Below are 24,042 nucleotides of genomic sequence, written 5' to 3' on the forward strand. Positions count from 1 at the left end.
TCTAATCTTTTCAAGTGGTTCTTTCTCCAGCTTTGGGTAATTTACTTTTATGCATTAACTGATCAGTATTCTGCCAAATACTTTATGGCATCTTTCAAAATTTTTCAAAATTCTGCTTAAGTGCAGTTCTCTGCTTCTTGGTATTCTGTTCTCCGACCTCTAGCTGCTTTGGTCTTTCTGATGTCATCTGTCACCTCAACGAAGGAAAACCTCTGGGCTCTGACTGCATTCTCCTTCATTGCACTATGAGCTGGAAACATCCAAATTGTTAAAGCTCACCTCATTCCCCTGCCCCCTCCCAATCTCTCAGGGATCACGGTTTTTTACTGCCTAGTGTCTAATGTCTTAGAAACAATGATTTCATGTGTTTGTCCTTTTTTGTAGTGTTTTTCTTTTTTTCAGATTGGAGGGTAAATCCAGTCCCTGGCTTCCCTCTTAAGAAGCTATATAGTGGAGACTTGTTAGATAATCCTTTCCTTTTTAGTTTTCCTTTTTTCTCTTCCTTTTTTCTCCTTCTCCTCTCTTCTCCTTTGAGCTTGTTGGTTTCCTTAGTACTGCCAAGTATCAGATAATAAGTGACAGTTGTACTTCTAAAATTTTTGTTATCAAGATGAGAAGGAAGAGTCTGAACAAAATGAGAAACATATTCAACATCAGGGGTTTGAAGATTTTTGGATCACAGGGGACATGACCACATATATCAAGGGTAAATCTTTATACTTGAGTATAAAGTTAAAGAGACAGATTAACGTCCCTTCAAAGGATAGATGTTTAAGGCTTGGGATAGATACAGGATTGGCTCCCAACCAGGGAGCTTCCAAGACTATAGTAAATGTTGGAATAATCGTGCTCTAATCTCAGACACTGTCCTACATGAGGATGAACCCATACATAGGATAGGCAGCCTATGGTGTGGGTCACAGGATCTTAACTTTACCCAATTTCAGAGATTACAGGTCACCAAGAAGGTTATGATGGTGAGAAAACACATCTAAAGAGCATTAAAGAGCCTTTAGCCAGGCTTCTGATTTTGTTAACATCAGAAAATTCATCAGTAGAGATAAACCCTATAAATGTAATGATCATGGATCTTTCAGCCAGAGTTCAAATGTTAATTTGGTATAGTTGAATACAGAGTGAAGAGAAGCCATAGGAATGCAGTCTATGTTGAAAAGCCTTTAGGAGTGAGTCAAACTTGAGTAACCATCAGAAATTTCAATCTGGAGAGAAACTATTAAATATCCAAAATGTGTTAAAATACTTCCCTCTATTCTTATCCTATGCAGGCTTCCCCAAACTCTATAAGTGATTCTTTGGATCTCTCCTCTCATGGCCTTGACAAAGGAGGGAGACCACTCCTTATAAGACAAGGACTTATAACACTGTGAATTCTCTCATTTTTCCTGGTCTCTTAAGCACATTTGGTCAGAGAAGGGATAAAATATGTATCAGTAGGGTGACTAGTCTGCTATTCTGACTAAGTCTTGTAAGAATGTGTTGTTCAGAACTCCTTGGTGGCTCCCTTTAGGATAGGGAGATACTTGGTGTCTTTTTTTTTTTTTAAGCTATGTGGCTTTAACTAAAATTTTGAGGCAATATTAAAAGTCGCATTCAATATTCTGCTAAATTTGTATTGTGTTTTCTTCATGCTATAAAAGAAGTTTCTGTCATTGTTTAAACATCAGAATAATTTAGATATTTTGATTTCCAGCTAAGAACAAAGTTTCATAGGTAAATTACTGAGAAAGCATAGATTATTTTAGGCATAAGTATGCATTTCTGAATTACTTTCCATAAAAATGAATATTTACTTGGGTTTTGAATGGGTAAGGACACCCCTAGTGTTTTTCTAAAAAATGGAGGAAATGACAGTGGAAAAGAAAGTAATAGTTTGCAGGTTATCCTAGATCAAGAATTCACGAGCAAGATTGATTGCTATTATTTCTTTTCTTTTCTTTTCTTTTTAAGGTTTTATTTATTTATTTATTTATTTATATTTATTTATTTATTTATTTATTCAAGCCACAAACCAAAAAAAATGTATTTGCAATGAATATGATAGACATAAAGTTAATATCCTTAATGTTTAAAAAACTCTCACAGAAGTAGAAATGACTAAAAAACACTGAAAGTGTGTTCCCCTTCATTAATCACAAAATGAATACAATTTAAATCAATTAAATATTTTGTTTAACCAGACTAATATTTTTAAAGCAAATACTTAATATGATCAAGGGTACATGAGAACTCTTCTATATTACTAGTGTTGTAAAAACTTTCTGGAAAGCATTTTGGTATTGAATAACAGCCTTAAAATGGTTCATACCCCCTTGACCTAGTAATTCTATTTCTAATAATATATCATAAGGAAGTAATTGGAGATATGCACAGAGCTTTGTGGGGAAAAATCACCACAATGATAATCTGATGAACAAAAATAAATGGAAACTACACCTTTGTTAATTAGTTGAGTAGATAAATTTATATAATGGGATATTATATAATTATAAAGAAGTTTGCAAAGGCTTTTTAATATCTTGGAAAATGTTTTATCAGAATAATTATTATATAACATTATGTTCTAAAAATTTCAGATGCAGTGTATGTATCATTGTGCATGTGGGGGTGTATGTGCAATGTTGGAGTTGGTATGGACCATCTTTTCAGTGTTTTTCAGATGATTCTTGTGTCATTAAATGAAATCAGAAAATGCCTTAAGCTCAAGTATGTGATGACTTAAGTCCAGGTCTATATCCGTTATAGTTGTTAATGCTTCATGATTCTCAAATTAGGTGGTTTATAAGTTTTATATTGATGCTAAACATTGAGGACACCTGTGGAGCTAAATCATATCCCAGGTATCTAAGAACATTTACATTCAGATATACCTGTGAATTTTCCAGTGCAAATGACAGGTCTCCAAGTCATAAGATACCAAAAGCCCATGTGGTACAATTATCTGATGAGATATCAAACAAACACCCTCAAACTGCATAGAGGTTCTACTTGCAGGCTTCCTCCTCTTGTTTCTTCTGATAACCTTCTCCCTAAATGAAATGTTAATTGCTGTGGTGATGGGAGTGAGGAATCAATTGGAAGGGAATAAGAAATTGTTCAATGTGAAGGAAGATGTAACCTATTTAAGTTTATGCCAAGATCATTTGATATAATCTTGGGAGGTCACTTTGCCTTCTCTTATGGTGCAAATTGGCATCACAAACTCAATAAAAATATCTCAAAATTGTGCAGGTCTAACTGGACTAAGTTTTGTTCATATTTGACTGAAATCCAGTAGTCCTTGAAAACAGGTAATAAATGTGTTTTTTCTCATCATTGTTTCCCCAGGACTTACACAATGCATAGCATTTAGTAGGCATACTTTAAAATTTCTTTTAAAATACTTGCACATATATAAATCAAGTTAACTTCTACCCAAAAACACAGAAGAAGGATTTAAGAATTCTGTAGTGCGCATTTTGAGGCAACATAATGTTTTTATTAAATTTTTTAAGTTTTTAAATTCCAGTATAGTTAACATACAGTATAATATTAGTTTCAGGTGTACAATACAGTGATTCAGCAATTTCTAAAGTTTTTTATGATTTATGTATTCATGAGAGACACACAGAGAGGCAGAGACATAGGCAGAGGGAGAAGCAGGCTCCCTATGGACATCCTAATGTGGTACTTGATCCTAGGACCCTGGGATCACTACCTGAGCCAAAGGCAGATGCTCAACCACTGAGCCACCCAGATGCCCCTGATTCAGCAATTCTATACACAACTCAGTGCTCATCATGATTAAGTGTCACCTTTAATCCTTGTCACCTATTTCACACACACACCCACTTCCCCTCTGGTAGCCATCAATTGCTTTCTGTAGTCTGTTTCTTGGTTTCTCTCTCTCTTTCTCTTTTTCCTTTACTTGTTGGTTTTGTTTCTTAAATTGCACATATGAATGGATTCATATTGTATTGTCTTCCTCTGACTTATTTTGCTTAGCATTATACCCTCTAGCTCCATTCGTTCTTTGTTATGGCTTAATATTCCACTGTATATATACATCACATCTTTATCCATTCATCTGTCAGTGGATTGCTTGGGCTGCTTCCATAATTTGGCTATTGTAAATAGTGCTGCAATAAGCGTATATCCCTTTAAATTAGTGTTTTTATATTTTTTGGGTAGATACCCAGTAGGAAGCACCATAATGTTTTATGTTTGGGTCTCAATGTATAGAACCTATGTAGAAATTTCAAGAAGGACCCATTATTTTGCATGATTATTCTATCATTAACTCCTCTATGATTTTGGTTTTAGTATTTCTTCATGCATATCTGTTAAATTATGATTTGTGTATTATTTATATTATGCCGCGAACTTTTTCATCTAAAATGTTTTGCCTTAAAGTACTATGTCTGATATTAATACATCATTTGTTTATTGTATGCCATAATTTATTCCATTCTTTTATTTTTGATATATGTTTATGTTTGAAATGTTTCTCTTATGTGTTGCATGCAATAATGGAGAAATGTATCGCATAAATTTCCTTTGATTAAAGCACGCCAAATTATCTATAATTGCAGTTTTCTAAAAAATATTTTATTTATTCATGAGAGACACAGAGAGAGGGACAGAGACATAGGCAGAGGGAGAGGCAGGCTCCCTGCGAGGAGCCCAATGCAGGACTCGATCCCAGGACTCTGGGATCACGCCCTGAGTTGAAGGCAGATGCTCTACTGCTGAGCCACCCAGGCTCCCCTATCATTGCAGTTTTGATTTCCTCTTTGAAGGAAAGCTTCATTTGTCCCCTCTCCAATGCTCCTGTTTTTATGTAATTACAAGTTTCTGCTATATATTGTTTTCCTTCTGCTCCAAGAAAATCTTTTAACATTTCTTGTAGGATAGATCTAAAGGTGATGAATTCCTTGTTTTTGTTTGTCTGAGAAAGTATTTCTCTTCCACTTTTAAAGGATACTTTGCTAGATATAGAAATGTAGGTCAGTGGGTTTTTTTCTTTAATGTTTTAAATATTTCACTCCACTCTCTTCTTGCTTGCATGGTTTCTGATGAGAAGCTTTTAGTTCTTAACCATGTTCCATTATAAATGAGAAACTTTTTTCATCTAGCTTCTTTCAAGATTTTCTCTTTTTTTAAAAAAATATTTTATTTATTCATGAGAGACACAGAGGCAGAGACGAAGGCAGAGGGAGAAGCAGGTTCCCTGTGGGGAGCCTGATGTGGGACTCGATCCCAGGACCCCGGGATCATGACCTGAGCCAAAGGCAGACGCTCAAGCACTGAGCCGCCCAGGTGCCCCTCAAGATTTTTTCTTTGTCTTTGGTCTTATGCATTAATTCTCTTTGAGTATTAATGTGCCTCAGTGTAAATCTTTTAATATTTACCTGTTTGATGTTCTTTGAGCTTCCTGGATCTGTACTTTGTTGTCTTTGTTAATTCTGGAAAATTCTTAGCCACTATTATTTGCAATATTTCTTCCACTTCATTCTTCTCCCTCTGTGTTCCAGTTATGCATATGCTGCATATTTTGAAATTTTCCCACAGTTCTTAAATGTTCCTTTTTAAAAAATTATTTTTCCTGTTTACCTTTCAGTTTAGAAAGTCTCTCTTAATCTACCTTCCAGCTTTCTTCAGCTATGTCTAGTCTACTAATGAGTCACCAAAGGCATTCTTCATTTGTTAGGATTTTTTTCTAGCATTTCCTTTTGATTCTTAGAATTTCCATCACTCTGCTTATTTTACCCATATCTATTCTTGCGTGTTGTTTGCTTTTCTCATTAGGTCCTTTAACATATTAATTACAGTGTGTTGAATTCCCCATCTGATAAGTCCAACACTCTGTCATATTTGAGTTTTATGTTTCCTTTGTCTCTTCAGACTTTTTCTTCTTGCTTTTTGGTGTGCCTTCTAATTTTTTGTTGAAAGCTGGACATGATATACTAGGTAATAGATAGATTGGTCTCTAGTGTGAAGATTTATGTTAATATTGTTAGGACTGGGCTTTGTTTAAAGTTTCCATTAGCATTAGGTGCCAAAGGCTCCATATTCTTTCAGCATCCTTGATTTTGTTTCCTCTCTTGACTTTAGGCTTCCTTAAGTCTTCTTCCTTAGAGAGTCTTTGTTTTGAAGTTCATTCAGCTGTAACCCACTGTTAATATACTGGAGCCCCTGTTGGTGTGGTGGTATGGTATGGGAGAAAAGAGAGTGTTTTGTAAGATTCCAATTAAATCTCAGAGTTTTAGTGGGCCTGTGACCTTTACAGATATTTCTTCTTGTGTAGTCCCCCTCTCTGTGACCCTGTCTTAGATGAGATAGGAAAACTAGAGGGGTTTGGAATGAGAAGGATGTCCTTCTTCCATGGCTCGGGAACAAGGCCCTGGTAATCTTTTCTCCTAGAAATTAGGCCTTTGTTATGGAGAAGGCTCTGGGCATATTTCATAAAGATATTCACAAAGATTCTTCCCCTCTTCCTGCCAGGACTACAAGGGTGTCTTTTTTGGACCTGCACTGTGAGAACCTGGTGAGATTCCTGGAAGTAAAGCCCATGAAAGTGTGCCTCCCCCCAAGACTACCACTCCCAGGAGTTTCTCACTTTCACTCTAGTCCACACTCAGCCTCCAGCATCTTGTCAAAATTATCAGTTAAGTGTTCCTACAAGTTTATAGCTCTAGTGGCTTCTGTTTCAGGTAAGTATATCTCATTTGTGATTCTGGATTTGCCTGTTCCTCAAGACTTCAGGATGGTGGTTTATTTTAAAACTTCATTTCTCTGTCGAGTCCAAGAAAAGTCATTGATTTTTATTTGTTTAGCCTTTTGTTGTTTTTAGCACTTCTTTTCAAGGCTGTGCCTCCAGCTTCACATTGATTGTGTTAAGAAGAAAAGCAGACAGGAAGCAAAGAGTCAGTAGCTATTGTGGGTTCCTGAAAACTGAAAAAACCTAGGCCCTGTATTTCAGGGATAGGAAGAAACCCCAAGGTAGGTTTGTGAGCTCCTCTAGCAATGTGGCTTCTAGCTTCACTTCCTGGGTAAGACCAGCTCCTTGTTGATGAAGACTACAAAATAGATAGAAATGGTTGTATGGTGTCCGTAGGGATTTTGAGCTTTGGGTTTCCTCACATAGTTTCTCTCAGCTCAGGATGTCATGGGAATATAAGGATATGTTAGGCAAAGTCAGCCGCACAGAGTTGAACAGGCCCCATCGCAATAGATATGATAGGAGAAGCAGAATGTTTCTCATGTATAAGAGTGGTATATGACACCCTCAGAGAGACCCCAAGAGGGTTTTGTAGTAAAGAATGAGGCTCAACTCAACAGCTACCTGCTTAAATAGACACTGGTAAACCAGCTATCTATCACATGAATGTCAGAATGGATATAGGAGACTCCACGGAACCCATTCTGATGGTTTAACACTAAGGTCTCATAAATTAGATACAACCCCAAAGAAAGGGATGAGGAGAACTCCATACTGCTGGAGATTGAGTTTCAACCACTCAAAAGATTGGGAAACTGGCACAGAATTTATAAATTGAGTTGCAGAGAAAAAGAAAACTTATTATTTCCTGCATACCTGAAATGTCAGATAACATCCATACCTGATGAACAACCAGCAGCAGAAAGTATGTGGTAAATGATGAGTATTGCAAACAAATTTATCTATTCAAAATGTGGGGCACATGGCTCTTACTAGTTGAAAACCACAGTGGTCTTACCTTAAGAGTGACATAATGTGAGAAATGACCTTGGGCACTTTGGTGGGTACCAAATATAAAGGGAACTGGGTATTTAAGGAGAAAAAAGAGGAACTTCTTATAGTGGACATTCTCTCTGCAGAATGAAATCTGCCATTTGTGAGGTGTGACTCCACATCATTTCTTCTTGTCCCCGTCCCTCTTACTTCAAACACACTCTTTTCTCCCGTATTACTTCCTTTGCTCCCTTCTTCCCCATTTTCTTCCTTCTCCTTTTTTTATTTTCCTTTCTTTTCCATCTACTTATTAATCTCTCTCCTTCTGTCTCCCTTCATACTCTTCTACATCTTTTCTTCCTTCTGCATTCTGGTTCCTTATTCTCTTTCTTACTGCTTTTTCTGTTTCAACTTAATATCTATTCTTTCTCCACTCTTATTTTTCCTTATCTTAATTATTCCATTTATTTACAAGTATTTTCATTCATCCTTTCTTTGATCCTTGTTTTCTTCTTTTTTCTTTCCTTCTTCCATCTATTCCTCTTCTGCCTCATTCTTCAAATTTTCTTTCTCCATTTCCCTCTTTATTCATGCTCCCTTCTAACAATAGGATGATAGAATAGACGGTAGTTAAGGTGTACTTAAAATAGTAGAATCAACAGGAATAGGTGGTGGATTAGATTTGTGACTAAGACAGAGGAAGCATTATGAATAAGTAAAATAAGAAGAGAAACTACTATATATAAAAAAATATATAAAAAATAAAAAGAAGAGAAACTACTAAATATGATTTTTAAAACTACTTGTAAAAAAGCAACAAACATTCTAAATTGGGGAAATGGTAAAGTCATTTCAGGAAAAAGAAAAGTATGTTACTTACTGAAATTATTACCCCAAATTGTTCTTGATGTTTTAGCAAATCATCTAAGACAACAAGATAAGTGCTGTATATATTGTAAAATAAGAGATCAAATTATTTTTCTTATAGTATGATTGTACATTAGAAATGCCAGTTAGTTGTACTTTTTCTTTTTAAAGCATCAGAATTGAGGACTTCTGCTTCCAGCAGGAAGGGCAAATGGTGTAGATGTACTTTTTCCTATTGATCCTTGGGGATTATATATAAACCAAACATGAGAAGACCTTGAAAGTTAGAGATAAGATGGCATACCCTCTAGGGAATTTGGATCCCAAAGAATGACATGGTGGTGAGTTCCCTGGGATTTCTTTTGGCCTCATATATCCCAAACCAGATGCTGGGGAAGCTTGCAAACTAGAAACACGTAAGGACATAGATCAAAAAATAAAAAGCCCCAACATCTTTATATACCTAAAAGACAAAGATAGAATAGCAAGACAGAAAAAAATTTTTAGACAGTAACTTCCCTACTTTAGCTAAATGCCAGAGGGGAGACTCTGGCCCTACACTTACCAACAAAAGCCAACGAGAGACTGTATACTTCCATTCTTGCCCTACACTTACAACAAAAGCCAACGAGAGACTGTATACTTCCACTCTTGCCCATGAGGTCTTTAGTCTCCTGACAGAGTGTCAGGGTAGGGCAAATGGGGAGTGGGAATAGCCCAATCTCCACAATGTCAGAAACCATGTGGGGACCCTGGATCTCCATCCCTAAAGATGATAATGAGATGCATCTTTCCCTAACCAATGAAGTCATGTTAAAAGAAGCTAGTGGAGAATTGAGATTTTTATCACCACCCAGCACTAAAAATGATACACATTTACCATGTAATGAGGTACCCAGGTCCCTCCCAGTGAGGCTGATATCAGTAAAACCTTAATATGAAGCTGGAACTCTCACTTAGCCATCAATAAAAAGGAGATCTTCTCTCTCAGGTGTCAGTGGAGGCTGAGTGGGAATGTGGACTTACCCACATGTGATAAAACAGAAGATTTAAATAAGATTCAGATCCTCCTACTATGCAGAATATCTAGGATTCATTTGAAAATGACTTGTTATATCAAGAACTATGATAATTACGACTAGAATGAGAAAAGACAGTCAACACACATCAACACCAAGATGACACAGATATTAGAATCATCTAATAAGGATTTTTAAATAGCCATCATAAACATGTTTCTTTTTTCAAAAAGATTTTATTTATTCATGAGAGACAGAGAGAGAGAGAGAGAGAGAGGCAGAGACAGAGACATAGGCAGAGGGAGAAGCAGGCTCCATGCAGGGAGCCCAATGAGGGACTCAGTCCGGTACTCCAGGATCACACCCTGAGCTGATGGCAGATGCCCAACTGCTGAGCCACCCAGACGTCCCTCATAAACATGTTTCAGTGAGCAGTTGTGAGCATTCTTAGAACAAATGGAAAAAGAGAAAGTCTAAACAAAGAAACAGAACATCTTCCAAAGAAATAGAAAGTATAAAGACAAGTCAAAAAGAAACTTAAGAACTGAAAAATCTAATAAATGAACTTTAAGAAAAACCTCAATAGATGACTTCAACAGTAGAATAATATGACAGAATGAATCTGTGAACTCTAAGATGGAATAGAAATTATTCCATCAGACCAAGAGAAAAGAATAAAGTGAAAAACAAAAACAGCCTCAAGCCCATGTTGGACTATTACAAAAAATTTAACATACTTGTCATAGTCACAGAAGAAGAAAGAAGGGCTAGAAAGTAGCTGAAAATTCCCCAAATTTGGAAAAAAGCATAATCCTATAGACTTAAGAAGCTGAGTGAACTCCAGAAAGGATACAGCCAAATAAATTTACACCCAAGGCGCATCATTTTCAAACTTCTGAAAGCTAAAGACAAATTAAAAATATTGAAAGCCACCAGAGAGAGAAATGATACCTTACTTGTAAGAACACCAAGTCAATGACAACAGACATCTCATTAGAAACCATGAAGGCCCGGGGGCACCTGGGTGGCTCAGTGGTTTTTTATATATATAGATATCTCAAAACATAAATAAAATAGACTTTGTCGTAATCCATTTGGGTTGCTATAATAGAATACCACAGACTAGGTATAAACAACAAATTTATTCATCACAGTTCTGGAGACCGAGAAACCTAAGATCAAGGCACCAGCATGGTTGCATTTGGTGAGGGTCTTTTCATAGCTGGCCTTTTCTCACTATGTCCTCACATGGTGGAAGGGATTAAAAGTATCTCTGGAGCCTCTAAAGCACTAATCCCTTTCATGAGAACTCTATTTTCACAACCTAAGCACTTCCCAAAGGCCCACCTCCTAATACTATCATCTATGGTGAGGTTTGGATTTCAACATGAATTTTGGAGGGGTACAAATAGAATAGCCCAATTCTACAAAAAAGTTTAGCTCATCGGAAGGCAAGAAATAGAGAAATGAAAAAGAGAAAGAAGAAGAAAAATGAATTAGAAAATGGGCAAAAGACAAACAGTTTACCAAAGAGGATATATGGATGACTATAAATAAGTACATGTTAAAAATCTTCAACATCATTAGACATTAGGGAAATGGAAATTAGAACCACAATTAGTTATTAGTTCACATTTATGAGAGTGGCTAAAAAAATGCAACAGATGCTGGCAAGGATTTGGAGAAAATGGATCACTCACACGTTGCTGATGAGAATGAAAAATGATACAACCACTCTGGGAAAGTTTGGCAGTTTCTTATAAAACTAACATGTACTTACTGTAATACCCAGCAGTTGCACTGTTGAGCATTTGTCCCAGAGAAATGAGAACTTCTGTTCACAGAAAAAAAAATTGTAGACAAATGTTTATAGCAGCTTTATTCATAATAGCCCAAAATTAGAAACTACTCAGATATGATTCAGTGGGTGAATTGTTAAACCGACTGTGCCACATCTATATCATGGAATAGTACTCAGCAATAAAAAGGAACAAACCATTGATACATACATATAACAGTTTGGGTGTATCTCACAAGCATTATACTGAGTGAAAAAAAAGTCAGTGTGACAAATGGTGTGATTCCAGTTTTATAACCTTTTTAAGTGTCAAAATTATAAAAATGGAGAACACATTAATGGCTGCTAAGGGTTAGGGATAGTGGAGGGAAGGTTGATGAATGTGAGTGTAAAGGGGAGTACAGGGAAATCTGTGGAGGTGGAATAATTCTGGATATTGATTGCTGTGGTGATTACTACAGAAAACTCCACATGTGATAGAACTATGTATGTATACCAATGTCGTTTCTTGGTTTTTATATTGTATTATAATTTTATAACTGTGCCCATTGGAAGAAGTGGTTGAAGGGGTACATAGGACTTCTCTGTACTATCTTTGCAATTTCCTATGTATCTATAATTATTTCAAAATAAAAAGTTAAAACATTTCTAAAGTAGAATTAATAAAATAATTTGTTATTTCAAAAATCATGCCATAATTATTAGCTGGGTGGCTACCATTACTGCCACCAGTGAACACTGGATACTAGCTGCCCGTGGTCCTGCTACCAATACTGCTCCTAGAAACTGGATTTTCTTCTGGCTGCTGCTCCCACCACTACAGATATGGCATGAATTCCTTCATCGCATCTCTGAATCACTCCACTCAGACTAAGTGTTAGGTTGGAGTTGTGATTATTTATGCAGTAAAAGCATTGACTCCACAGGTGTGTGGGCTCTATAAACCCTGTGATTTCCAGAAAATATCTACACATTCTAAAGATAGGTCTGGCTCTTGACAAACTCCCAGGGGAAAATCTCCAAGCCCTTGGAATATCCTGCTTGATTAGAGTGCCTTTTGGTTCGCTTGGAACTTTGGGCCATACTAGATTGTTAACAGTGTGATTTATAGTGGGCCTGTGGCCTTGTGGTACCTCTGTAAAGCCTGGAGGTTGAGTAGCTAAGGTCAGCCACGCTGGTGTCCCGTGCCTACCTGACTGATCCCCAGTAAAATTCCAGCTTAGGCAAACTTCCCTGGTTGCCACATCTTGCTGGGAGATTGAAGCACGACCATACAACTCCACTGAGAGAAGACAACCAGAAGCATATGCCTGGTTTCTCCTGGAGTCTTACCTATGTACCTTTTAGTTTTGTTGATTTAAAATCAGTATGCTTTCACTGTAATAAACAATAGCTGTGAATATAACTATTTTTCGGAGTTCTGTGAGTCCTTCTAGTGAATCAAATGAATCATTGAATCCCAGAGTAGATTTCAAGACCTTGCCACATTGGTAAATCCTAGATCACATTCTCTTGGCTGCTAAGGGAATGTAAAAAAGTGAATATCTGGCCCTCAAGGCTTTTGCAGTTGAACTATTATGTAATATAGAGTATATTCCCTTACTAAAATGTGAAAAAAAATAATTGAAATGTAGGGTGGATCTAGTTTTCAATAAGTATCTGTAAGACTATATAAAGTAAAGCAGTCCTAAAAATAAGACAAAAACAGACAACACAAGATAAATAGATAAAAGACTTGCACAATTACTTTACAAAAGAAATCTAGAAGTTCCGTTATTAACATATGAATGTGTTTCACTACTTACATCAGAAATGTAAATTAGGGCAGCCTGGGTGGCTGGCTAAGCGGTTTAGTGCCCCCTTCAGCCCAGGGCCTGATCCTGGAGACCCAGGATCAAGTCCCATGTCAGGCTACCTGCATAGAGCCTGCTTCTCCCTCTGCCTGTCTCTGCCTCTCTCTCTGTGTGTGTCTCTCATGAATAAATAAATAGAATCTTTAAAAAAATGTAAATTAAAACCACAGGAGATAGCCAATAAAACCGACATCACATTGGCAAAATGTTGGAAAAAGTTTTTATATTGCCAAGCACTGTAGAGGATGTCAGTCTTAGTCCTGGGAATCTAGTGTCACAGGAATGAAAAACATGAAGCATAAAATACAAGGATATATGTACGAATATTTTATTTCAGTGTTGTTTGTATGTACGTGCTCCCCAAAACCTTGAAACTAAAATGGCCATGAGTGGTGAAATAATTGACTACATCATGGGACATCCCTATCATCGAATATTATGCAGCAATGTAAAAGAATTAATAGATTAGTGTTAAATAAATATGCATTAAAGTGTATATGATCTTAATTTTTGTAAAATGGTTAAAAATAACATGACTTTTTGAACATGGAAAGATACAAAAATGGTTGTTAAAATGCATGTTTGGCAGAGTAGGGTATAAGTGGAAGAAAGGAGTGGGAGGCAAGTAAGCAAAAGAATGCAATTTAAAATATGTATGGCATACATAGTCCCATTTATGTAAGCATATATATGCACCAAGTATTACATGAAAAGGTAGCATCAAATCTTAACAAATATCTCAGGTCGGTGCCATTTGGAGTGATGTTTACTTAATTTCTAAAATAATGCTTAAATTTTTATTTTTATTTTTATTTTTTTAAAGATTTATTTATTTAGAGAGTGTATGTGAGCGAGGGAGGGACAGAGGGAGAGGAAGAGAATCTCAAGCAGACTCCATACTGAGTGCGGAGCCCGACTGGGGTCTCGATCTCAAAACCCTGAGATCATGATCTGAGCTGAAATCAAGAGTCAGACACTCAACCGACTGAGCCACCCAGGTGCCCCAATGTTTAATTTTAATGACAAATATGCATTGTTTGTATAAGGAAAAGTAAGTGAATTCATCACAGGAAGGAAAAAAGAAAAAATACCTGTCAGTTTTCTTGCTTGAGCAATAGGGTGGATAGTGTGATTTATCCATTTATTAACAAACATTTATAAGCATATAAAATACACCAGGTATCATTGTAGGTACAGGGTATTTATACAGCAATGAATAAAACCAAAATCCATCTCCCTAAAAGGTTTTATTCTAAGTGGGAGAGAGTGACATAACTAAAGGAGAAACACAGCGTTGGTAAGGAAGAGGATATATACAAAGGAATCAGTTTGAGACCTGTTAGATTTGAACATATTAGGAATATCCAGTTGCAGAAGTGAGGCAGGCAGTTGAATTATGGATCTAGAATTCATAGGCCAAGTCAAGACTGGAGATACAGATACAGAAGCAGGTAGCATATAAAATGGTGTTTTCAGACCTCCTTTCCTGAGTCTGATCACGTCCCACTGCAGACATTTTACAGAGGAAGTGCTTAGGAAAAACAGGCAGCTGACAGGGGAGGTTGCTATGCAACAGATGAGGAAAGTCATCCAGCCAGGCAGAATTGATGTTGGCCCTTGGGGACCAAATGCTGCCATCCTTCCTAGTATTAGCTTTCTTTCATATGCAGACTCCCGGCAGGAGCTGTTGCCAGAACAAATGTGAAATGTACCAAGGTCTGCCTTGTATTTTTGGAAAGTATCCGTTCAATTTGAGTCATTTCACATCTGTATATGATTTTCTGTCTGAGTCTCCAGTCATCTGGAAGCACAGCAGCATGTGTGTCCTTCGGTTGGACTCCAGGCAGTGCTATTTGTGCTTCCCATTTTGTATTGAGAAGCTGGCTCAGAGAAGTGGAATGACCTGAGTCAGTTCACACAGCGAGGGATAGAACGGCCCAGCAATTTGTCCCAGGAATTGAGGCGCAAGGCCTGGAAGGAACCAGGGTAAACATTTACACAGAATCAGGGTTTGCCATGGTTCAGGCACACAACTGCCTGATTGTCCTGGCTGCTCAAGCAGGCACCAAGAAGGCCTCAGGGGTAGCGGTGTTCATGCCACTCAGGGGGGGAGACCCGACAATTTGAGCAGGGAATGGGCCCCAAGGAACAATTCCCACACTTGGATGTATCCATATAGAGGGGGTGGGGACTAGGAATCTCTATCTGGGTACACCTAAATGCAGAGCATGAGCTTAGGTCTTGGAGAACACAAACCTTGCTTGTTTGGGACAGGTGTTGACAGTGCAGGGGAGGTGTATGTGTGGGAACTGTCGCTCAAACTGGAGAGGAGAGGGTGCCTCAGTTCCCAGGCCAGCACTAGTGGAACATAGGTTTTGGAGTCAAGAAGACTCCAAGGCCCACATTTTGCATTTGCTCTTTACTGGCTCTGTGGCCTTGTCTGGTTCATGCAGTGTGTCTGTGCTTTGGCTTCCTGACCTGTAAAATGGGGATGCTGACATCCACCTCCCAGGGCTGCTGTGAGAGACAAGTCCCAGCACAGATTGCGCTGTGGTGGTCAAGCTGTTCCCTTCCCTCCCTTCCTCACCTGCGCAAAAAATATGCGCATGGCTGGAGCTGCACAAAGGGCACGAAAGAAGCTAATGTTTATGACCCTGGGATCTGTTGAGAGAGATCATACAGATTCATGTGGCAGGTGCACACTTTTTCTACCTCTTACAACGTATTCTCTCTGGCCATTCCTTCTCCTGGGTCCCAAAGTCGGAGAGCTTAGCGGGAGCCTAGCACTTGTTGCAGTTAGAGACCCCACACGGACACCTCCTTATTAATGACCTAAGTGTTGCTAAGCGGGGGGTGGAGATTCTTGCCGAACGAAAGGACAGGACTGGAGGGGCCGCTAGAGGGGAGGGATAGAACTGAGACGCATTGCGGAAAAGGTAGGGGGCCAGTGTGTGGGCAAGGGGTGGGACCTAAAGGCACAGCGCATCTGTTTGGGGGAGGGGATGTTGTGGAGGGGGGTGGGGCCGTGGTGTACTGTCGACCTGGTTGGTAGTGGGGTGGTGTGTTGGCAAAGGGGCGGGATTGCCTCCCACTGCACATGCGCACCATGGCGTTAAGGACGAAGCTTTTGTTGGGAAAGCGGGCGGGACTTTTATTTGGTCGGTCAGTTCTTGCGCATGCGCACAACTATCTGAGGCGGTGGGTGGTATATTAGGCGGAGAGGCGGGGTCGTCCTAGCTGCCGCGCTGGCATTTTCTCCTGGACAAGGAGAGGGTGCGGCTGCGGAGAGCCGAACACTGCAATCCCGATCCTCTGAGTCGTGAAGAAGGGAGGCAACGAGGGGGTTGGGGTTGGGGCCTGAGGCAAGGTGAGAATTAGCCCCCAGACAGGGCATCTGCCCCCTGGTGCGGGCCACCCATTTTTCATTTCAATCCCTTTACCCCGGATTCTGATTCCCCTTCCACTCCCCTAATCCCCATTCACACCCTTCACCCGATCCTCCCTTACTCAGAACCCCTGTTCATCCTCCGAACCCCTCCCATCGTTAAAAATCTCCACAGATTTCTCGAGCTTAATCTGTACTGTCATACGATTCCTCCTGATTGGAAACCTCCATTCAATTTACCATATGCGCGTCCCAACCCATTCCCCCTAGATTCAGAACTGTTGTTGGCTTTCCGAATCCCGATTTGAAGCTTCTCCCGGGTCAGTAGCTTCTCAGGATTCAGAGCCTCCATCCTGACATCCATTCACTTTTCCCACTCTGATCCAACCGGTTCCCCTCACATTCAGCGCCTCGTTCGCCCCCACAGTCAAATCCCAGACACCCCCCCCCCATTCAGTCCTTCGCATTTGCCCTTTGGAGTATAACGCCCAGCTCCTCCTACCCCCACCCAGGCTCTGCTCTTGCCAGAGGGACTGGAGCCATGGCTCAGAAAATGGACTGTGGTGCGGGCCTCCTCGGCTTCCAGGTGAGATATTCACTCCCCACCCCACTATTTACCTAGCCGATAGTTCCCTGGGGCCCCTTTGGCCGCCCAAAACCCTCGATCTGATTTTGCCCTCTTCATGCCTAGACTCCATCGCTTTTCAAATTCCCATGGTTTATCGGGGGGGAGGGGCGTCCCCTTTCAGCCATCAATCCCTGCTTAGAGAAAGGGGAGACCCTGTTAATAGTGAGGGCAGTCTATCCAGAGAATGCGGGTTGGGTAAGGAACCATTTTTTTCCTCAGTCCTGACGCTTGTAGAGAGAGCAGTCTGCCACCCCCTCCCCCAACCTCCGGCCGCCACCCTCTCTTCTGCATTCCCCACCGCTGAGACCCCCCCCCCCCCTTATTCTCCTCAACTCCTCGAGGCGGCACCCTTGCTCTGGCTCCCCTCGCGTCCGCCCTTAGCTTCTGCCGCACACCGCATTGCTCTGCTCTAACCTCCTCCATCAACCCCCACCGCTCCCTTCATTCTACTTCTTCCCCACTATTCATTCCGCCCCACCCCTCACTTAGTCCCTGCCCCACTCCAGCCCTACCACACGTTTTGTTACCACTCTGCCTCCCATCGCCCCTTGCTGGTGGTCTAGATCTGTGCCTCAGCCTTTTTGCACCATCCGCCTGCCTGTACCTTCCCAGCACTGCTCCCCCTACCCTCCTGCTTCTACTTCGGAGGCCCAGAAATTTCATTCCCACCCCCCATCCCCCCCCCCCCCCCCCCCCGCTGTATTTGCAGGCTGAGGCCTCCGTAGAAGACAGCACCTTGCTTATGCAGACCCTGATGGAGGCCATCCAGATCTCAGAGGCTCCACCTACCAACCAGGCCACAGCAGCTGGGCTGAATGCTAGTGCCCAGAGTTCACAGCCCCCAACATCCAGTGAGATGGCTGATATTCAGGTTTTGGCAGCTGCCACTAGGCCCAAAACAGCCTTTAAGGCTCAGAATGCCACCACAAAAGGCCCAAATGGTGCCTATGATTTCTCTCAGGCTCTTAATGCCAAGGAGATGCCCAATGTACCACCTAAGGCAGCCTTTAAGTCCCAGAATGCCACCCTAAAGGGCCCAAATGCTGCCTATGATTTTTCCCAGGCAGCAACCACCAGTGAATTAACTGCTAACAAGTCCGAGATGGCCTTTAAGGCCCAGAATGCCACTACTAAGGTGGGCCCAAATGCCACCTACAATTTCTCTCAGTCTCTCAGTGCCACTGAGATGGTTAATGCTCAACCTAAGACAGCCTTTAAGGCTTGGAATGACACCACTAAGGCCCCAACAGTTGATACCCAGACCCAGAATATTAACCAAGCCAAGATGGCCACTTCCCAGACTGAGGTAGAGACCAACCCAGGTATCCCTGAATCTGATGGTGCAGCTGCACAGACATCAGCAGATGGTTCCCCTGCTCAGAATCTGGAGTCCAGGACTATAATTCGGGGCAAGAGGACCCGCAAGGTGAGATCCCTGCTAGCTTCATTTTGCTTTGGGCTCTCTCCTTTCTTCTCTGAGTTTCATTTGTTCTCCACAAAACAAAGCATACATATGTAATGGCCTGTGTTGAGTTAGGTTGTAGGGGATAATAAGGTGAATGTCATAATTTCTGCCCTCTGAATATCCAGACTAATGGGGAGATGAGACATGGACAGGTAATATGTACACTATGTAATTCAGTTTACATTTTCATAATAGCCACCATGTGTTAGGTCTTGAGCTAGGCATATTCACACAGGTTACCTCATTAAATCTTCAAGGTATTACTAGCTAAGGATAATAGTCCCAGTTTTACAGAGAAGGAAACTCAGTCCCAGAGAGGTGAGTGACTTGAGTGATTTGTCCAGGGTGGTACAAGCAGAGCCAGTGTTGGACATAGGAAGAGGAGAAGCCTCAGGCCCCACCCTTGGGTTGCTCCTGGCCTGATTCAGAGATGAAACTCCTGCCTGGAAGACAGTGAAAGACAAGCCCAGGACTCAGGGTGACCATTGACTAGTGGGTCAGGCTGTCACTACAGGTGAGGGTTTTAGAGGGCCTTCCTGGAATAGATAGGGTGAGGACACAGAAACAACTGGTGACTCTGGACTTTCCTTCTCTCTGATGATGCAGATTAATAACTTGAATGTGGACGAGAACAGCAATGGGGATCAGAGGCGGGCCCCACTGGCTACAGGGACGTGGAGGTCTGCACCTGTTCCAGTTACCACTCAGAACCCACCTGGCGCACCCCCCAATGTGCTCTGGCAGACCCCATTGGCCTGGCAGAACCCATCAGGCTGGCAAAACCAGCCAGCCAGGCAGACCCCACCAGCACGTCAGAGTCCCCCAGCTAGGCAGACCCCACCAGCCTGGCAAAACCCGGTTGCTTGGCAGAACCCAGTGATCTGGCCGAACCCAGTGATCTGGCAAAATCCAGTGATCTGGCCAAACCCCATTGTCTGGCCCGGTCCAGTTGTCTGGCCAAACCCACTGGCCTGGCAGAATCCACCTGGATGGCAGACCCCACCTGGATGGCAGAACCCACCAGGCTGGCAGGGTCCTCCAGATTGGCAGGGCCCTCCTGACTGGCCACTACCACCTGACTGGCCTCTACCACCTGATTGGCCACTTCCCACTGACTGGCCACTCCCACCTGACTGGATCCCCACTGATTGGCCAGTTCCACCTGACTGGCAGAACCTGCGGCCCTCACCAAACCTGCGCCCCTCTCCCAATTCACGTGCCTCACAGAACCTGGGTGCCTCACAGCCCCGAGATGTGGCCCTTCTTCAGGAAAGAGTAAGAACTTATTCCCAGTCACTTTTTCCTCTCTTCCTTTTGTCTTTATTGGCCTTCTATCTATAATCCAATCAAGTTTTCTTGAAGTATCAATAAATTTAATGATTTCCTTTTCCCCTTCCAGGCAAATAAGTTGGTCAAGTACCTGATGCTTAAAGATTATACCAAGGTGCCCATTAAGCGCTCAGGTAGGCATCCAGTGCCCTCCCCCAAGCACACTCTCCTTCCCCTCACCCCATGCTCTGTGGACATCCCTTTGCTTATATGTCCCCTCGCCTTCCATGGTTTTAATCCCCTTTCCATGGCTGATTCTTCATTTTTCATCCTTGAGGGTCCTGACTGTGTTCCCTTTAGCAGGCCTGGCAAAGAGGATGTAGCTCTGTGGCCTCTGCTCAGCTCAGGTGCTCTCTTCTCTCTCCTACAGAAATGCTGAGGGATATCATCCGTGAATACACTGATGTTTATCCAGAAATCATTGAACGTGCATGCTTTGTCCTGGAGAAGGTGAGAAGGCAGCCCTGAGGAACACAGGAATGAGGGAAGATTTTGATATCAAAGATGTGTGGGATTCCTACTGGTAATTTAGAGCTGAAGACTCACAGGGTGGTAAGCAACTGAGCATGGGTAGTTGATGCTGGATTTTGTAATTTCACAGTCCATTTTCTTGTCCATGTAGAAATTTGGGATTCAACTGAAGGAGATCGACAAAGAAGAACACCTGTATATTCTCATCAGCACCCCCGAGTCCCTGGCTGGCATATTGGGAACGTAAGATGGGAAAAGAGGTGGAACATTGCCTTTCTCAGTGGTGCTTTTTTTCCCTGGGAGCATCAAGTAGTTCGGGGTCCAAGATTCAGGGTCGTATACCAGGTCATGGTCGGGACTGTGGCAGAAATAGCCCTTTGCTGAGGAATACTGGGGAAGCTAGATGAATAAGCTGCCTGAGCTGTTTCATACAAATGGCTGCTGAAAATATCTTTTTTTGTACACTTTTAGGACCAAAGACACACCCAAGCTGGGTCTCCTCTTAGTGATATTGGGCGTTATCTTCATGAATGGCAACCGTGCCAGTGAAGGTGAGTGGCTGGACCTGCAGCTGGGGATTGGCTACCACCTGATTTCCATGCTCATCTTCCATCCCTTGTCTCTCCCCTTGCCTCCCACTGCAGCTGTCCTCTGGGAGGCACTACGCAAGATGGGACTGCGTCCTGGGTATGATTGGGCTCTCTCATCTCTTGCCTGTTCATATCATCCTTTGGCAACAGAGGATGGTCCCAGGATTGCATCAGCCTGGTGGTATAGGGAATTGGTCTGGGGAGGTACCAGAGCCCAAGGATGTGACCTGGGTGGATGGGCAAATAGTTCTGAACTCTATGCCTCTCCTCTCATCTCTGATCTCCACTAGAAAGCTCTTTTCTTTTCTTTGGGCAATGTCATAGTCTTTGATTATGGGTTTCTTTTTTTTATACTATCAGTGTGAGACATCCTCTTCTTGGAGATCTGAGGAAACTTCTCACTTATGAGTTTGTAAAACAAAAGTAAGTGATGTCTAAGGGTTTTTTTCTGGTCTTCATGAGTTCTGTGTGCTAGTCAGCCTCAGACAGTCCTTACTATGCTCATTTCTTACACTATACCTATATATCCCCATAGAAAAACACATACATACTTGGAAGTGTTTATTGAGTATCCCTGCTTGTGGTTGGATTTTTCTGCAGTATTATAGTTATCTTGCAGGTGAAGTCTGTCCACTATACCCACAGTAGACATTTCCAAGGCTGAGGTTTACATTGCATAGTAATCATTGCAATGGGCCAACTGTGGCTCAATAACAAGATTACAAGAACATGGAGCTAGAGCTGTGACACAAGGGGAGAGATTAAGTGTTGCCCTTTCTATGACCCTATATAAGCCACCCTGCAGTTTTAGGTGACTGCTTAATGTAGAAGCACTGGTACAGGAATTTGAAGGCCTGACTATTAGAATATAATTAAGCTAGGTTTATGGGGCAGCTGGGTGACTCAGTTGGTTAAGTGTCTGATTCGATCTCAGCTCAGGTCTTGATCTCAGGGTCGTGAGTTCAAGCCTCAAGTATGGAGCCTACTTTAAAAAAATAAATTTAAAAAAGAATATAATTAAGCTAGGTTTAAGAATGAGTCTGGGTGGGATTGCTACCTGAAATTGGGGGTATCAAAATAGAGTATTATGCATTGTTGGACTACTATCTGGGTGGGATTGCTACCTGAAATTGGGGGTATCAAAATAGAGTATTATGTATTGTTGGACTACTGTTCTTTCTTGGGTAGAAACAAAGACCTTTCTGCTCTAAGGTACCTGGATTACAGACGAGTGCCCAACAGCAACCCTCCTGAGTATGAGTTCCTCTGGGGCCTCCGTTCCTACCATGAAACTAGCAAGATGAAAGTGCTGAGATTCATTGCAGAGGTAATAGAGGAACTGCTCCAGACTTGATAGGTCAAAAGATGAGGTGTGGCTGGCTGGAAAGGGTCCAGAGCAGGGATAAGACCTTAGATACTGCACGTGGTACTGCATTACTGGTGGTATTGATTGTTGCTGTTACGTAAATAGTAGCACAAAGTAGGGCACTAAATATATAGCAAGTGCTTCATAAATATTAACTCCCATTATTACGGGTTTTGTTTTATTTTCTATTTTCTGTTCTTCATCTCAGGTTCAGAAAAGAGATCCTCGTGACTGGACTGCACAGTTCATGGAGGCTGCAGATGAGGCCTTGGATGCTCTGGATGCTGCTGCAGCTGAGGCTGAGGCCCGGGCTGAGGCGAGAACCCGCATGGGGATTGGAGATGAGGCCGTATCTGGGCCCTGGAGCTGGGATGACATTGAATTTGAGCTGCTGACCTGGGATGAGGAAGGAGATTTTGGCGATCCCTGGTCTAGAATCCCATTTACCTTCTGGGCCAGATACCACCAGAATGCCCGCTCCCGATTTCCTCAGACCTTCACTGGCCCCATTATTGGCCCTGGTGGTACAGCCAGCACCAACTTTGCTGCCAACTTTGGTGCCATTGGTTTCTTCTGGGTTGAGTGAGATGTTGGGTAGGTATATCACTTTGGTTTGGGCAGTTAGGGTTATCGGGAGATACAGGGTCCATGGGAATGTGTTTATGTCACAACCTGGGAGTCCTAGAAAACCCATGGTGGGGAGGTGAGGGAAGTATAGGGAAGCATATACTTGGTATATTTCTTACTATTTGATATATATCACTGATTATTTGGGTTTTTTTCTTTCTTATGTTCACAGATATTGCTAATCAGTTGCAATAGTCTTTCCCCTGAGTGAGGCTGAAGCCTCAGATTCCTTCTAAACACAGCTATCTAGAGAGCCACATCCTGTTGACTGAAAGTGGCATGCAAGATAAATTTATTTGCTGTTCCTTGTCTGTTGCTTTTTTTCCCCTTGTGTGCTGTCAAGTTTTGGTATCAGAAATAAACGTTGAAACTGCAAAGTGAATTACGTGTGCTCTCTGTTTTTAACACATTGGGGAGAGATTGACTTGTTTATATGGGAAAGAGAGCGCCTCACTTCTAGCCTGAGGGGCAGATTAGCTTTCAATTGGTAAAAATATGGGTAGATTCCGTTAATGGATTGGAAAACAAAGGAGGAAGTAATGAACACAAGTGTTAATGAGGTCCAAGAACCAGTATAGTTTACCTTAGAAATATTACCTCAGGAACTCATGTGATAGGCTGCTAGGAGTCCTGGAGTGATGATGCTTAAAGAGATGAGAGACAGGGTGTAGGTGGTCAGACAGTTGAATTTAAGAAGGCAGAGGAGGTGGAACCCCAGTTAATGACAAAGTCCAGAGAGTGGGTGGTTGAAGGGGAGTGAAGATAACTGTTTCTGGTGATGCATCTCCTGAGATTCTAGGGTGTTGGTTGTATGTGGAAAGTGAAACAACTCCAGGATGGGGGCAAGAGGAGGAACAGAGAACACTGTGATCCAGGTGCTGGAGTCTCCTGTGTGAAAAGGAAGATCTCATACTCCTAGTCACATTGCCCATA

The 24,042-nt window shown here is 41.7% G+C and overlaps 1 protein-coding gene across 10 annotated transcripts in view; it reads left to right on the forward strand.

Moving 5' to 3' along the window:
- Positions 1-23,491, forward strand: part of MAGED1 (MAGE family member D1) — a 63,698-nt gene extending 40,207 nt beyond the window's left edge. For 4 of the 10 annotated variants that reach the window (XM_025468611.3, XM_025468613.3, XM_025468612.3 and 1 more), the window contains 12 exons: positions 17,146-17,219; positions 17,971-18,687; positions 19,333-20,001; positions 20,126-20,189; positions 20,426-20,505; positions 20,678-20,769; positions 20,998-21,077; positions 21,171-21,213; positions 21,477-21,539; positions 22,329-22,443; positions 22,691-23,076; positions 23,282-23,491. In XM_025468611.3, the coding sequence (XP_025324396.1) occupies positions 17,146-17,219; positions 17,971-18,687; positions 19,333-20,001; positions 20,126-20,189; positions 20,426-20,505; positions 20,678-20,769; positions 20,998-21,077; positions 21,171-21,213; positions 21,477-21,539; positions 22,329-22,443; positions 22,691-23,068 (2,375 nt within the window). In that variant the 3' untranslated portion in view covers positions 23,069-23,076; positions 23,282-23,491. Of the gene's footprint in view, positions 1-6,501; positions 6,711-16,353; positions 16,616-17,145; positions 17,220-17,970; positions 18,688-19,332; positions 20,002-20,125; positions 20,190-20,425; positions 20,506-20,677; positions 20,770-20,997; positions 21,078-21,170; positions 21,214-21,476; positions 21,540-22,328; positions 22,444-22,690; positions 23,077-23,281 lie in introns of those variants that run through there. The other 6 variants (XM_025468610.3, XM_035711658.2, XM_049107061.1 and 3 more) reach the window with 4 other exon arrangements.
- Positions 23,492-24,042: the final 551 nt, after the last annotated feature.

Source organism: Canis lupus, chromosome X, assembly GCF_003254725.2.
Source record: "Canis lupus dingo isolate Sandy chromosome X, ASM325472v2, whole genome shotgun sequence".
In the NCBI taxonomy this organism is placed as follows: Eukaryota; Metazoa; Chordata; class Mammalia; order Carnivora; family Canidae; genus Canis; species Canis lupus.